General features: G+C 37.1%; 1 protein-coding gene across 15 annotated transcripts in view; it reads left to right on the top strand.

Annotated features, from left to right (window-relative positions):
• The window catches only part of anks1b (ankyrin repeat and sterile alpha motif domain containing 1B), a 166263-nt gene that overhangs the window by 96695 nt on the left and 55791 nt on the right, over positions 1–13777 (top strand). For all 15 annotated transcript variants that reach the window (XM_043237048.1, XM_043237054.1, XM_043237050.1 and 12 more), the window contains 2 exons: positions 4276–4374; positions 5958–6110. In XM_043237048.1, the coding sequence (XP_043092983.1) occupies positions 4276–4374; positions 5958–6110 (252 nt within the window). The remainder of the gene's footprint in view (positions 1–4275; positions 4375–5957; positions 6111–13777) is intronic.

Genomic DNA, 13777 nt, shown 5'->3' with positions numbered 1-13777 from the left:
TGTGTAACTATGAAATGATTTATGTGTTGTGATGCAAAACACATCTGCTGTGGCTTTAATAGGTCATATTTGTGTTGGCAAAACTGAGCAAAAACAATATTGTGTCTAAAATATAACAATATTAAGGTCTTATTTATTGAACTGTTGTATAAGATTAATGTCACATTTGGAATTGTGCTACTTGGCACTAAAACATCACTTGTGTGATATTGCCTTAGCCAATATGATATAAATATGAGATAAAATCGTATACAGCGGCCACAATGTTTATAATTTAGGGGTATGTATCTACTCTAAGTAGTTAGGGCAGGTCTAATGCTATTCTTTCTTGTTATCAAACAGTCTTGAGAAAAAAAGTGTCATGCACAACTGTTTTCAACGTTGATAATAATGAGAAGCGTTTCTTGAGCACTAGATCAGCATATTAGAATGATTTCTGAAGGATAATGTGATGCTAAAGACTGGATTTCTGGCTGCTGAAAATTCAGCTTTGCCGTACCAGGAATAAATTACATTTTAAGTGATATTAAAATGGAAAGCAGTTATTTTAATATTTCACAGCATTCATATTGTATTTTAGTCAAATAAAGGCAGCCCTGATTAACATAAGAAACGTTTAAAAACATTAAAGCGTAAAAACATGATCTTAAACATGATTCTGTCGAAATCGAAAAAATTGCCCAACGCAGTCGTCGACGTTTACTGCTGTTAGTGTTGTCACCTTCACCTTTTCGGCTGTTTTGAACAGAACGAAATGATAAATAATCTTCCCGAACACTTGCCGCATCTGTCATCATGTCATTGGTTGAGCGGTGTTGTTTCTGCACATTAAACTGGGATACGTATTTTAACGTGCAAAAAAACCCGCACCCTTCACCTTTATGTGTTTTAGTCCAGTCAGCAGTTCATTACTATGTAATTTTATGCCTCTAGCAAAAGCATCTCCTCCGGATGAATGGGACATCTGGACAAACCACAAAGACACACACTCCCTTTTTCTCTGGTCTCTGTAGGATAAAGCTTCTGAAAGGCCTTCAGATACAATTAATATTAGATGGAGGTCTGCTGCTTCCTTCTGATGTGTGGGGCTTGTAAAGTTTCTCATTTCTGTGAATGCTTTTGCTTCTCTGTTTCTTCAAATAAAGTATATGTATATGTGTGTGTGTATATATATATATATATATATATATATATATATATATATATATATAAGACAGACTGCAGTGTGTAGTCTCTTGTTCCCTCGGTACAAGGAAGAGCTGAAACATTCAGTTGTAACAAGAGTCATTTTAAAAGTAAAAATTTAAACAGTGCATTCAGTCTGAAAGAGCCAGGCAACAGAATTTCCTGAGCAGTTAAGTGCCGGAGAAATGATAGCAGTATCTCACTGCAGGACTTCGGGGAGTTTTGAGATGAACAATTTAGCGTCATGGTACCGGTCATTTATCTTACTCTGAGCTCGCTATGAGGGTTTTTATGAGCCGTTATATCTTTCACCTTCGCACTGTTCGAGAGATACAGCATTCACACTGTAGTGTTATTTTAGTTATTAGCATTTTGATATTAAAAGACATTTGCCCTGACCCTCAGGATGTTTTATTGTGGACACTTTTAGAGAAGGTTTGGATCCGTTGATGAGAATAGGTTGTGGCAGTGTTTTTAAAGAAATATCAAGCTCTACACGGATCCAAAAATGAAATTGTATCATTTGCTCGTCCTTCACAGGTGTTGAAACACACACGTGTTTTGTTTTGTTTTCCATATAGTGAGTCATTTACTTTTATTATATGAACAAAAAAGTGTATATGTTGCACAAAATGAGGGTGAGTAATTTTAATGTTCAGCATATCTGCATTTAGACAGTTATTCACAAATATTTCGCTTTTTAGAGCTAAACAATGAATGATTGCATAGATTTAAATACATTTAATATTGCTAAACATATTTCATCTGAAATGGTATTATGTAGCCCTCACTTTTACATTTAAATGCCTAATTTATATGCGTGCCACACCGCTCGTACCATTTCTGCTGTAAGCATTAAACTCTGCAAAGTTTCCAAAGTATGCATTAAATAGTCGTATTTTCCATTGCATTTGGCACAAAAAAAAAATCGAGAGAAGAAAATATTTAATACGCAATGGACTCAACTCGACCTTTGTATTGCGAATGAACTGGAATGATCGAGTTTAATTTCAAACATATTTTTCTTGACCCATTATTTGACCGAACTGCTGAGAGTTCAGACGTTTTTCCACCAGCTTGGATTAAACGTGTATTAATTTTCAAGACGATAACTTAATGCCGCTTGCTGAATTAAACATGCAGTGTAATGTGGCAGCAATGAAGAATGCCGCTCTTACAAACGTTTATCTTTGCATAATGCATACTGTGCTATTAGAAGAAATAGCAGGCAGTGTTTAGCAGCAGCTTCCAGCAGGTCCGCGCTGTGACTGATTAGTAATGTCTTGAGACACCTGCAATCAATCTAACTCTACTCGGCATGCCAGTATTCTGGTCTGGATTGTATCGCGGTGATTATAGCAGATGCTGGTGCTCAGAAGTGATTTCATCGGCTGTATTTTACTTATATTATACTTGAGCGGGCTCATAGAGGTTATCCAGCATTGTGGAGCGATAGATGTTTGCAGCTTTATTTTTGTGTTTTGTGTCAGATAGGGGAATCACATGGCAGAAATTAGATACTGTTAATCCTATTCATCTACTATTAAGGAAAGCCGCGTGTGTTGGGAATAGTGTGTTTTTTCACATCTCTGGCCCTGTTGGATAGGAGGTTGATTGGAGTCACTGAAAGGTCGTTAAAGGTGAAACCCAGCATGAAATAGCGGTTGCTTAATAGTGCTCTGTGTGTGAGAGAGAGAGGGGGAGAAAGACAACATGTGTTTTTTGCACCTGTGCACATCACGTCGTGGACTGTTGATTTGAATAATGTCTGAAGGGCTTGTAGATGTCCTGATTGGCTTGATCATGTGATCTGAAGAGGGCAATTTTTTTAATTAGAGCAAATTGTCTCTTATGCCTTATTTGTTACGTGTCCATGTAAACTAGATGGATTGCATCCAAGTATAATAATGATAACAATAATAAATCATCACCAGTTTATTTAGTATTAATAGTATTATTTGTGACCCTGGACTACAAAACCATAAGTCATATATGTTTGTAGAAACATCCAAAAATACACTGTATGGGTCAAAATTATAGAATTTTTTCATGGCAGAAATGATTAGGATATTAAGTACATATTTCCTATTGTATATACCGTAAACGGTGACAGAATTATTTTGGTTAATTATCCCTTAAACATTGATGGATAGCTTACGCATCTATTTCCGTGGTACACTAATAATGTTCAGCATATCTGCATTTAGACAGTTATTCACAAAAATGCTGATTACTTCCCTTTTTAGGGCTAAACAGTAAATGACTGCATAATTGAAATACGTTTAATATTGCTAAACATATTTAATCTAAAACGATATTATGTAGCCTGCACTTTTACATTTAAATGTAAATTTACATTTACCACACTGCTCGTACTATTTCTGCCGTATGCATTAAACTCTCTAAATTGCCATTATGCATTAAATACTCATATTTTCTGTTGCATTTGCTTGGACGGAATCCATCTAGTTTGCATGGACACGTAACGAATAAGGCATGAGAGACAATTTGCTCTAATTAAAAAAAATTGCCCTCTTCAGATCACACGAGCAAGCCAATCAGGACATCTACAAGCCCTTCAGACATTATTCAAACCTACTTTTGATGGGTTTTATGCATTGCTAGAACTTCATTAAATATCGTCCTATGCTAACAAACCATATATCGGTGGAAAGCTTATTTACTTAGCTTTTAGATGATGTATAAATCTCGATGGATAATTTGACGCTTATGCCTGGTTTTGTGGTCCATCGTCACAATTTTTATTTTTTTTTTATTCTGTTGCTACGACCTAATTCTAAAGTAGTCCAAATTATTACTACTGATTATTTTTAATATTCTACTTATGTTTTGCTTATTATTATTATTCGTTCATTTTTATATTATTAGTTTGATTACTACTTTAGCAGGTGGCGTTGTTGCAGTGAACCTATTACTTTATTAATTTTTTTTGCTTTGCAATATTATTATTTTTATTATTGTTGTTGTTATTTGTATGTTTTGTAACTACATAAGTGTTATTGTTCAATCTTAACAGTAGTACAAACTATTTGATTTTTTTTTTTTTTTTTTTTTTTTTTTTTACTGTAGGGTAGTAATGTTGTGGAGGACCAGGACCTGCTAGAGATCGGGATTTTAAACTCTGCCCACAGACAGCGGCTTCTTCAGGCTATTCGCCTGCTGCCCAGGGTGAGTACAGACACCGGGGACGTCCTAGGGCTCCCTCGGGGTGCTTTCAGCTCTAAAAATATCATCTAACCATGCCTTTGGAAGCAAATTTGTAATTAAAAAAAACTGAACATTCCCTCAAGATTTTGTTTCTTCCGTGAAAAACAATGAATCATTTTTAACGACAGCACATAGTAACCAGTGGCTGTGAAGCTCTAATGATGATATACATTTCTCGGTTATTGCGAATGTAATGGATCACTCATAAAAGGTTGGTAAGTTGCGGTCAAGCAATCGTGATGGGAGCATCACTGACGCAAAAAAGACACCGAACTGAAGAGCGCTGTCACGAAATGTAGTATGAAACGCGTGCTAATCATTGACATTCTGCATGTGATACATGTGTGTCGTGGATTTCATTACCAAATGAGGTTTCGTTGTATCCACATTCATCACACACGCTTCCCAGGGTGCGCCCTCCCCCAAGAATAGTCCATTTAAGACCCCCTCTAAAGCAATCCAGCAAAGCTTCTGGCATTGAGTGTGTGCGCTTGGGCGGGAGACCCGACATCAAATAAATCTCACTTGTGTCCCAAACAACCTTGCACTCCCTTTCTCCTTCACAATCTCTGAAAGGACACTGCAGAGGGGAACGGTTGCGTTGTGATAAGATAGAAAGGACACACACAATGCAGGCCCGCTTCATGTGAAATTAAGACGCGAGTTTAAAGGGATGGTTCAGCCGAAAGCGACGACGAATATGCTATCATTTATGCACGCTTAATTCGTTCAAAACTTATGCGACTTATCAAATAAACATATATAGAGAACAATTACGCAGAAAAAGATACTTTGAAGAATGTTCTTTTTCATTTTAGAGAAGCGAATGTGGATTCGGGCTACTAGTGAATGTCTTCTAAAGCCATTTAATAGCTTTTTAGGAAAAAATGTGCAATTAAAGTCGCTGTGATTTTCAACTTTTATGTTGCTGCTTTCGTCATTTTGGGAGCTCGGGCGACCCGATGCCCGTTAAATTACTTTACGTGAAAAACTAGAGGATGGCAGAACTTTCATTTTTAGGTCCAAAATGAAAACGATTGCTTTACAAAGAAGTCGAGTTTAAGATTAAGTACAGGAAATGGTATGTGTGTGTGTGTGTGTGTGTGTGTGTGTGTGAGAGAGAGAGATATGAGGGCTCGCTGTGAAAAGAGAAAAACTCAAGTTTTCATCCGCAGTCAGCGCTTTCAAACTCTGTTTTAGCTGATAGCTTCTCTCGCTCTGCATTTACATTTCTGCACTTTGGCAGATGCTTTTATCCAAAGCCTGTGTGTTCAATATATGTATTTTTTTCCCCGTAAATACGGGAATTATTCCCTAGGAATAAAACACACAGTTTTGTTTTGTTAGCTTGTCTGTCTCCTATTTATCGGCTAGACCACCGCCAAATCAATGTGGACCAGAATGGAAATTCATGCTAGCAGGTGTTTCCAGCACAGAATAACAACATTTCCTGTTGCTAGACCTCTTTATTTATAACCCGGACTGTGTCCAGCCTCTGGTGTTGTTCTTGATGCGCTAGTTTAACAGTCGTTTCTATGTTTAAGGTCCGGCCCATTGGTTATGATGGAAATAACCCCACCTCGGTGGCAGAATGGCTGGAGTCTCTGGAGCTGGGAGACTATACCAAGTCTTTCCTCATCAACGGCTACACCTCAATGGAGCTGGTCAAGAAGATCTGGGAGATCGAGCTCATTAATGTAAGTCCCGCTTACCTCACTTCCTGTCTTCTGATGTCCTGAAACCTGAAAGTATTAGGGAAATCAAATAAAAATGGGGAAATGTGTAAATTGTGGATAGATCTCAAATAAATGTATTTATAATATACTTTAATATAATTTGTGTTGTTAAATGATCAATCGTGATTAATCGCAACAAAATAAAATGAAAAAATAGACATGTTTGTTCACGTAATATATGTGTGTATACTGCCGGTGTATTTTAAATGCATTTTATAAATACGCACACACACACACGCATGTATATATTTAAGAAAAATGTCCCGTTTCTGTATTAAAAATATTTATATATGAAATATCTGAATATAAGTACATGTAGATACTTTCAAAATATATGCATTATGCGTGTGTGTGTGTCTTTATATATGCATAATAAATATATATATACGTGTGTGTGTGTATATATACATTACACACACAGTATCATCTAAACAAACATGTTTGATGCAATTAATCGCAATTGTCTGACAGCACTAAATATGATATATTTTAATGGCTGGATATCACTCTTTTTCCAGTGTAAAGTGATTTAAACACACACACACACACACACACACACATATACATATATATATATATATATATATATATATATATATATATATATATGTGTGGGTGTGTGTGTGTGTTTATATAAGCATATATGTCTTTTAGGAAAATATATGCGAATGTGTGATCCTGTATTTATGCATGAACACACACACACACACACACAAGTTACTGTATTCTGTTACTGCTGTAATAGTGCTGTTGGAAATGAAGCTGCCTTTTGAAACAACATTTCCTATAGGACTTTTGAAATGACACCCAGAGGTTGAGACATCTCCTGAATCATTCTGACGTCCTATTGGCCGATTTATCGTGATACAGTTTCGGTTAGCTCTGAATCTTGCCTGTAATTGCGTTTGTTTGATAAACAATCCTGTGCGATCCGTCTCGCTACCGACTGCAGCAAAACCCGCACATAACAGTAGCATCTCTGGCGTGACACTGACCAGAAGACATGATCTGTTTTTGAGCATAGCCTGCATGTTTGGGAAATATTGTAACATAGGAATTAACTACACAGTCTTTTATTTTTTACCTGTAATTCAGTAATTATTCCTGCAGCCCACGTGGTTCTGAATGCTTGATGGATTTTTTCCTCCTTGTTTGATAAAGATAAATGGGATGTTTGATGACAGTGAGATCACGTGACGTGTTGCTTTAACAGATACGGTGTTAAATGACTCTAATTACAGCCTCACGTATGCTAATTTCACTCACTTTCAGCCGAGGGAGAGAAAGCGAAACGGAGAGAAGCAATGAGCAGGTTATATAATAATGTGGGATGTGATTTCTTTAGCTCTCGAAAAAAAACCACACACACACACACACACACACACACACACACACACACACACACACACACACACTCCCACTCGCTGTGGAAAGTAACTGGAATGCTGCAGTGGGAATAAACACATGAGTTTAACCACAAGAGGGAGCCAGAGTAAGGAAAATGAGTGTTTTGAATGAGTTTAGCAAAGCAAAAAAAGAAAGTTGTGGAAGGTATTATCATTTTTTGTGTTTGCAGTTGTGCCCATGTGACTGTGGTGAAGCTATTACAGCACGCTTGTGTGTTTTGTTAAAATTGTCCTCGGGCTCGGTGTTTAATTAATGCACACAGCTTTAATAACACCGATGTCAGCAGAATGTTTGCTTAACACCACACTTACAGGAAGTTTCGCATTTTCGTGATCGTTTTATGACAAAGTTTTGACTTTCAATCTTTTTGTTTTCTCGCTGTGTTGTTCAAATTCAGCTTTCTGCACATTTTGCAAAAAGAGACGTTTAAAACAACGGTAATGCTGCTCTTTCATATATAATGGACATTTATGGAAACGGCAGCTGTCTAGCTCCAAAGTAGAGGAAAAGAATATCAAAAAAAGAATTGTAGTCTATATGTTTATTTGATAAATAACGTGCGTTTCCACCTGTGTTATTTAAAACTATGAAAAATTATTTTCATGAACCCTCTTGGGTCGAAGCCCACACTGGTAATTTTTTTCTGTATAAATATCAATTTTATATATAATAGAAATATTGAAAATAAACTGATAAAAATAACAAAATTACATAACAAAATCACTAAAAAAAAAAATACTTTTCATCATTTTTGATCATACAAGGCAACTGCAAAGAGTCTACTTTTTTTTTTTGTTTGTTTAGTCATAATAACAACAAGTGCGCATTTAGTGACTTAAATTATTTTTTTGGTTTTTTTTTTTTTTTTTCTCACTAACAAAGCATAAACATGTTTTCATTCATGTTTTCTTTTCAGTGTAATCAGACTTCAGCCGTTAATGTTTTTAGATACTTGAGAAAAAAAGCATCAAATATCATGTAAAAACTTCTCAGGCCCCCAAACACCCTGATGTTTAAAGTGCCCCTATTATTGGTTATAGAAGGTTCATGTTTTGGTTTGACATGCATGTCAAAAACCACTTGAATTTTCTTATAATATGCATTTATTTTTACCTTATTTGTTCAGCGTCTCCCAAACGATTCATCCAACTATTATTATTTATTTTTTTTACCTCTTTAGTGATTGGTCGATTTCATTTAAAGCAGTGTTTGCAGTGACATCTAGTGGCAAGGAATGAATATGCATTTTCATTCAGACCAAAGTGAAAATCAGGTTTTCCCAGGTCGGCAATATGCTAATGTTTGATGTTAGAATCAGCATGAAACGGCTTGGGACTCCAAAAGCTAAACAGCTTCAAACATTAACGTATGGTTTGTTAGGATGGGACAATATTTGACTGAGATACAGCTATTTGAAAATCTGCAATCTGAGGGTGCAAAAAAAATTGAAAAAAGTTGTCCAGATGGCATTTTTACCAGTGCATATTACGGAAATGTGTTCGAAAATATCTTAATGGAACGCGATCTTTACTTAATATCCTAATGTTTTTTGGCTTAAATGAAAAATCTATCATTTTAATGCACACTATGCATTGTTGTCTATGGTTAATAACTTAATTGATAATAATAATTGGTTAATAATAATTGTACTCTCAATTGTAAGTCGCTTTGGATAAAAGCGTCTGCAAAATGACTAAATGTAAATGTAAATGTAATAAAGTTAATGAAAGCACATAGAAACTTTAAAGCAACAACAATAGCAAAAAATACTATAATAGTATATAAGTAACACTTATGATAACACTGTTTTCCACGTGCAATTAGTCACTGGTTATAATTATGTAAAATCTAGGAATGGAAGTACGTAAAAGAAACATTTCTGATTTTATTTTCTCACAAAAAGGCACATAATTCATACGGACGCTGCAACACTTAAATGGCAGCACATTCTTCAAATTGTCTCCTGCTGTGTTTAATTAAAAGTCATACAGTTTGCAATGGCACGTGGGTGAGTACGTTAAGACAAACATAATTATTATTCCATGAAAAACTATCCCTTTAACTCAGCGTGTTTGTGTTGGTGCGTGTGTGTGTGTGTGCGTGTGTGTGTGTGTGTGTGAGTGTGTGTGTGTGTGAGTGTGTGAGTGTGTGAGTGTGTGTGTGCGTGTGAGTGTGTGTATGTGTGTGTATGTGTGTGTATGTGTGTGTGCGTGTGTGAGTGTGTGTGTGCGTGTGTGAGTGTGTGTGTGTGTGTGAGTGTGTGAGTGCGTGTGTGCGTGTGAGTGTGTGTGTGCGTGTGAGTGTGTGTATGTGTGTGTATGTGTGTGTATGTGTGTGTGTGTGTGTGTGTGTGTGTGTGTGTGTGTGTGTGTGTGTGTGTGTGAGTGTGTGTGTGTGTGTGTGTGTGTGTGTGTGTGAGTGTGTGTGTGTGTGTGAGTGTGTGTGTGTGTGTGTGTGTGTGTGTGTGTGTGTGAGTGTGCGTGTGAGTGTGAGTGAGTGTGTGTGTGTGTGTGTGTGTGTGTGTGTGTGTGTGTGTGAGTGCGTGTGTGTGTGTGTGTGTGTGTGTGTGTGTGTGTGTGTGTGTGTGTGTGTGTGTGTGTGTGTGTGTGTGTGTGTGTGTGTGTGTGTGTGTGTGTGTGTGTGAGTGCGTGTGTGTGTGTGTGTGTGTGTGAGTGCGTGTGTGTGTGTGTGTGTGTGTGTGAGTGGTTGAGCTGTTCACGGAACGGGACATTCTGAACTTCCCCTAATGAGCCTCGCTTCAGACAGATCACAGAGCGCCTCTGTCTCCCGGGCCGCTGTCCTGAACCCTCTGCTGTAAATGAGACTCTCCGAGTGAAAGAGAAGACACTTTACGCAGTGTAGCACACAGCGGCGCCCTCGTCTGAAGCCAAGAAGAGGAAGGGCGAGAAAGCCTCTGAGGGAGACAGGACAGAACACTGCCTTGTTTTCGTCCTTAAAATGAAACATGGCGACCGATAGCACAGCCGTAGCGGTTTGGTTCCCACAGTGTGAAGAGAGGCAGGGGACAAGAGAGAGAAATAGCAGATTAAATCAGCTCATAAACGCTCAGGGCAACAGATGCCAGGGCTGCTGGACAAGAGAGTGACGGGATGCGTGTTATTGCTCTTCACAAACGCAATTACACAAGCGCACTGTGGCTCAGTAAGGTCAAAGTTCATTTTAAAACCAAATCATGCACCCGAGTGTATGTCTTATGCTCACCGAGGCCGCATTTATTTAAAAAGAAAACAGGAATATCATAACATTTGCTTGCCGTTTAAAATCATTTTCGTATATTTGATAATGCTATTTATTCATTTCATGGCAAAGCTGAATTTTTTACTCACAAGGTTTCAGCGTAATGGACAAACATACAAAGTTTACAAATAAAAACGAAAAATGTAAGCGATAAGTTGAGAGGTGTTCCCGAAGGTAATGTATACGATGTTCAGTTACGAGATACTGCAATGCAAGCTATATTAAATAAAACAAGAATTTTACTCAACCCAAAAAAATGTAATATACTAAATGTCTATGTATCTAAAATTACAGTATAACTATATATTTGCTTACCGCCTCTCATATGTCACTGCTGTTGCTTGAATTTTATTTCTAGAGAATAGAAATTGAATTGAGGCAAACCAATATGTCACCCGAATCAGCTAGATACTATTCAACTTGATCAACTTTTCATTTTATTCCAAAATCTCACCTGTCAGCCTGTAGCTTTATGGAGGTTATGAATGTTTGCAGCCGCTTCTCAAGCTGTAAAGCATCTTCTCATCACTAGGTGGCTCTATCGCTCTTCTTTTGGCCAGTGAGCTGTTTCAAGATGCACAATTCAAAATTACTGATATGATAAGGAACGTTTACTTTGCCACGGTATTGATAATGTTATAAAGAAATATGACATGCACTAAATATATATATATATATATATATATATATATATATATATATATATATATATGTGTGTGGTTATTTGAATTTGCTACTTGGGAGTCATTGCATAATATTAGAGTCAGTATAATTCTTATTTTACGCACTCGTAGTTTCATTATGAAATGAAACGGCCTAGTTAAGACAAGTATTTCGGCCGGTTCCTATATGCGTGTTTTTGCCTCCTGAAGGAGAAGCAGAGTAACTCAGCGCGAGCAGGCAGAGACTTTGACGCAAAGCAAACAAAGGCGGTCGTCGAGGCTTTTGTGTTTGTGTGTTTCTTGTGTGTCTCAACAGTGTCATTCCGTGCATGTAAGAGCCTGCGTACGAGTGTGTATACAGCGCATTAGTGAGCGGTAGGCTCGCGTGTGTGTGTCCGGCCTCAGGGTTACCACAGGCATTCATCTGATAATATTCATAACAGGGCTCAACATGTCTGCATTCCCCAGCAGCTCAGAGATTGCTCTCTCACACACATACAAACATGACCATCACTGGAGACAAGAAAATGAAAATGGACTTTCATTTTGCAATAGATTCAATTCATATATATAATATATAAATATATATTATATATACACTCATCAAGGATATAAATATTTGATCCAAAATGCAGAATATTCTGAAATGTTTTTGCACTTTAAAATGTAATTTTCTATGATAATATACTTTAAAACATCATTTATTTCTGTGAAGCAAACTGAATATTCAGCATCGTTACTTCAGTGTCACATGATCGATCATTCTGTCGTGATGATTCATAAACAATGATGAAAACCGTTATTTTTAGGAACTGTGACTCAGAATGCCTTTTTTCGGGATTCTTTCATTCATAAAAAGTTCGAATGAACGGCGTTTATTCAAAATATGAAGCCTGTGGTACAAAATGCACCGCTATTCAAACGTTTTGCTCTTCAATGAAATCCAGCAAGAATGCAATAAATGGATCAAAAGTTCTAGTATATATACCTTACATTATTGGAAAGGATTTCCGTTTTGAATGAATGCTTTTCTTATGTATCAAAGAAGAATCCAAAAAAACAGTTTCCACGCTGATAGGTCGTCGGCATATTTCTGAAGGATTATGTGACTCTGAAGGCTGGAGCAATGGCTGCGTCACACAAATAAATGACATTTTAAAGTATATTAAAATAGGAAACATTACAAAACATAATCTTTTGAATGGCGTTCTGTGTATCTATAATAAGATTATAAAAATAATTTATTTTAATTTATTATATTTAGTTGATTAATATGAAATTAGCAATTTTACTTTTCTCATATTCATGTCACATTTATTATTTTATATTAATTGACTTCAGTGACTTTGATTGAACATCACGAACTTAAGCCCCAAACGAAATGCGTCCAAACCAGTCTGGAATAGTTTTGAACCGAATGGATCATTTGGCCGCTCAAGGCTTTTTCTGTGGCTTTTATATTATTTAAGCTATTTTGATTTTTGATTTTTTTTTCTCCAAAAAATGTCTGGTTTGAGCCGTGGTGGTTTTCTTTTGGACTTTTAAATAAGGCCAGCCCCCGTCGGTTTACGCGAATGGTTTTGGGAAGCAAGAAAAGTGCTCAAAATGACATTTCGTTGAGTTTTTTTTTTCTTTACGATTCGCACGGCCTGTATTTTTAGCGCGGCCCTGATTGCTGCCATTGCATTGAAAGCGTTTAAATAGCGCTTGCTCTTCCATGTGTCACATGCTGCGCCAAGTAGTGTTTCTCAGCAGCCGCTGGTTTATGTTTGCCGTGCTCGGGCCGTGTTGGTAGGCGGTCAGAAGTCATTTAGCTCGTAATAATAGTTTAGCTTTTTTTTTTTTTTTTTTTTTTTTTTTGACAACTGTTACCCGGTTGCCATGACTGCTGGCGGTAGTTACCATAGAGACAGCTTGCGTGAAGTACGAATGATTCAAAAGTGACGTGTTTGTGTGTGAGTAAGTGTGTAAGGGCATGTATCCTTTAAGTGTGCGTGGTCCGACACTTACGATTCGCAGACTCGTGTGTGTGTGTGTGTGTTATAATGCGTTTCCTTGTCCTTTGTGTTGCATTCCTGTTTTCATTACTTCCTGTCACCTCTCCAAAGGCACAGATTGCAAATTGTCTTTTCTTACACTAGCAGATGGCTACTGCCTTCGTTAACACAGCAGGCCCATCAAACACACACACACAGTCTCCCCGTTTTTCAGTTTTTTGGTTTTTCTTTCCTTTTGGCACCTGTATTGCACTCCCTCACACCTCGACGATGATAAAACATTTGCTTTAATACCGAGAGACAC

This window comes from Puntigrus tetrazona, chromosome 4, assembly GCF_018831695.1.
Source record: "Puntigrus tetrazona isolate hp1 chromosome 4, ASM1883169v1, whole genome shotgun sequence".
Lineage (NCBI taxonomy): Eukaryota > Metazoa > Chordata > Actinopteri > Cypriniformes > Cyprinidae > Puntigrus > Puntigrus tetrazona.
The sequence above is the reverse complement of the archived record's forward strand: the minus strand, read 5'-3'. Positions and strand labels throughout refer to the sequence as shown.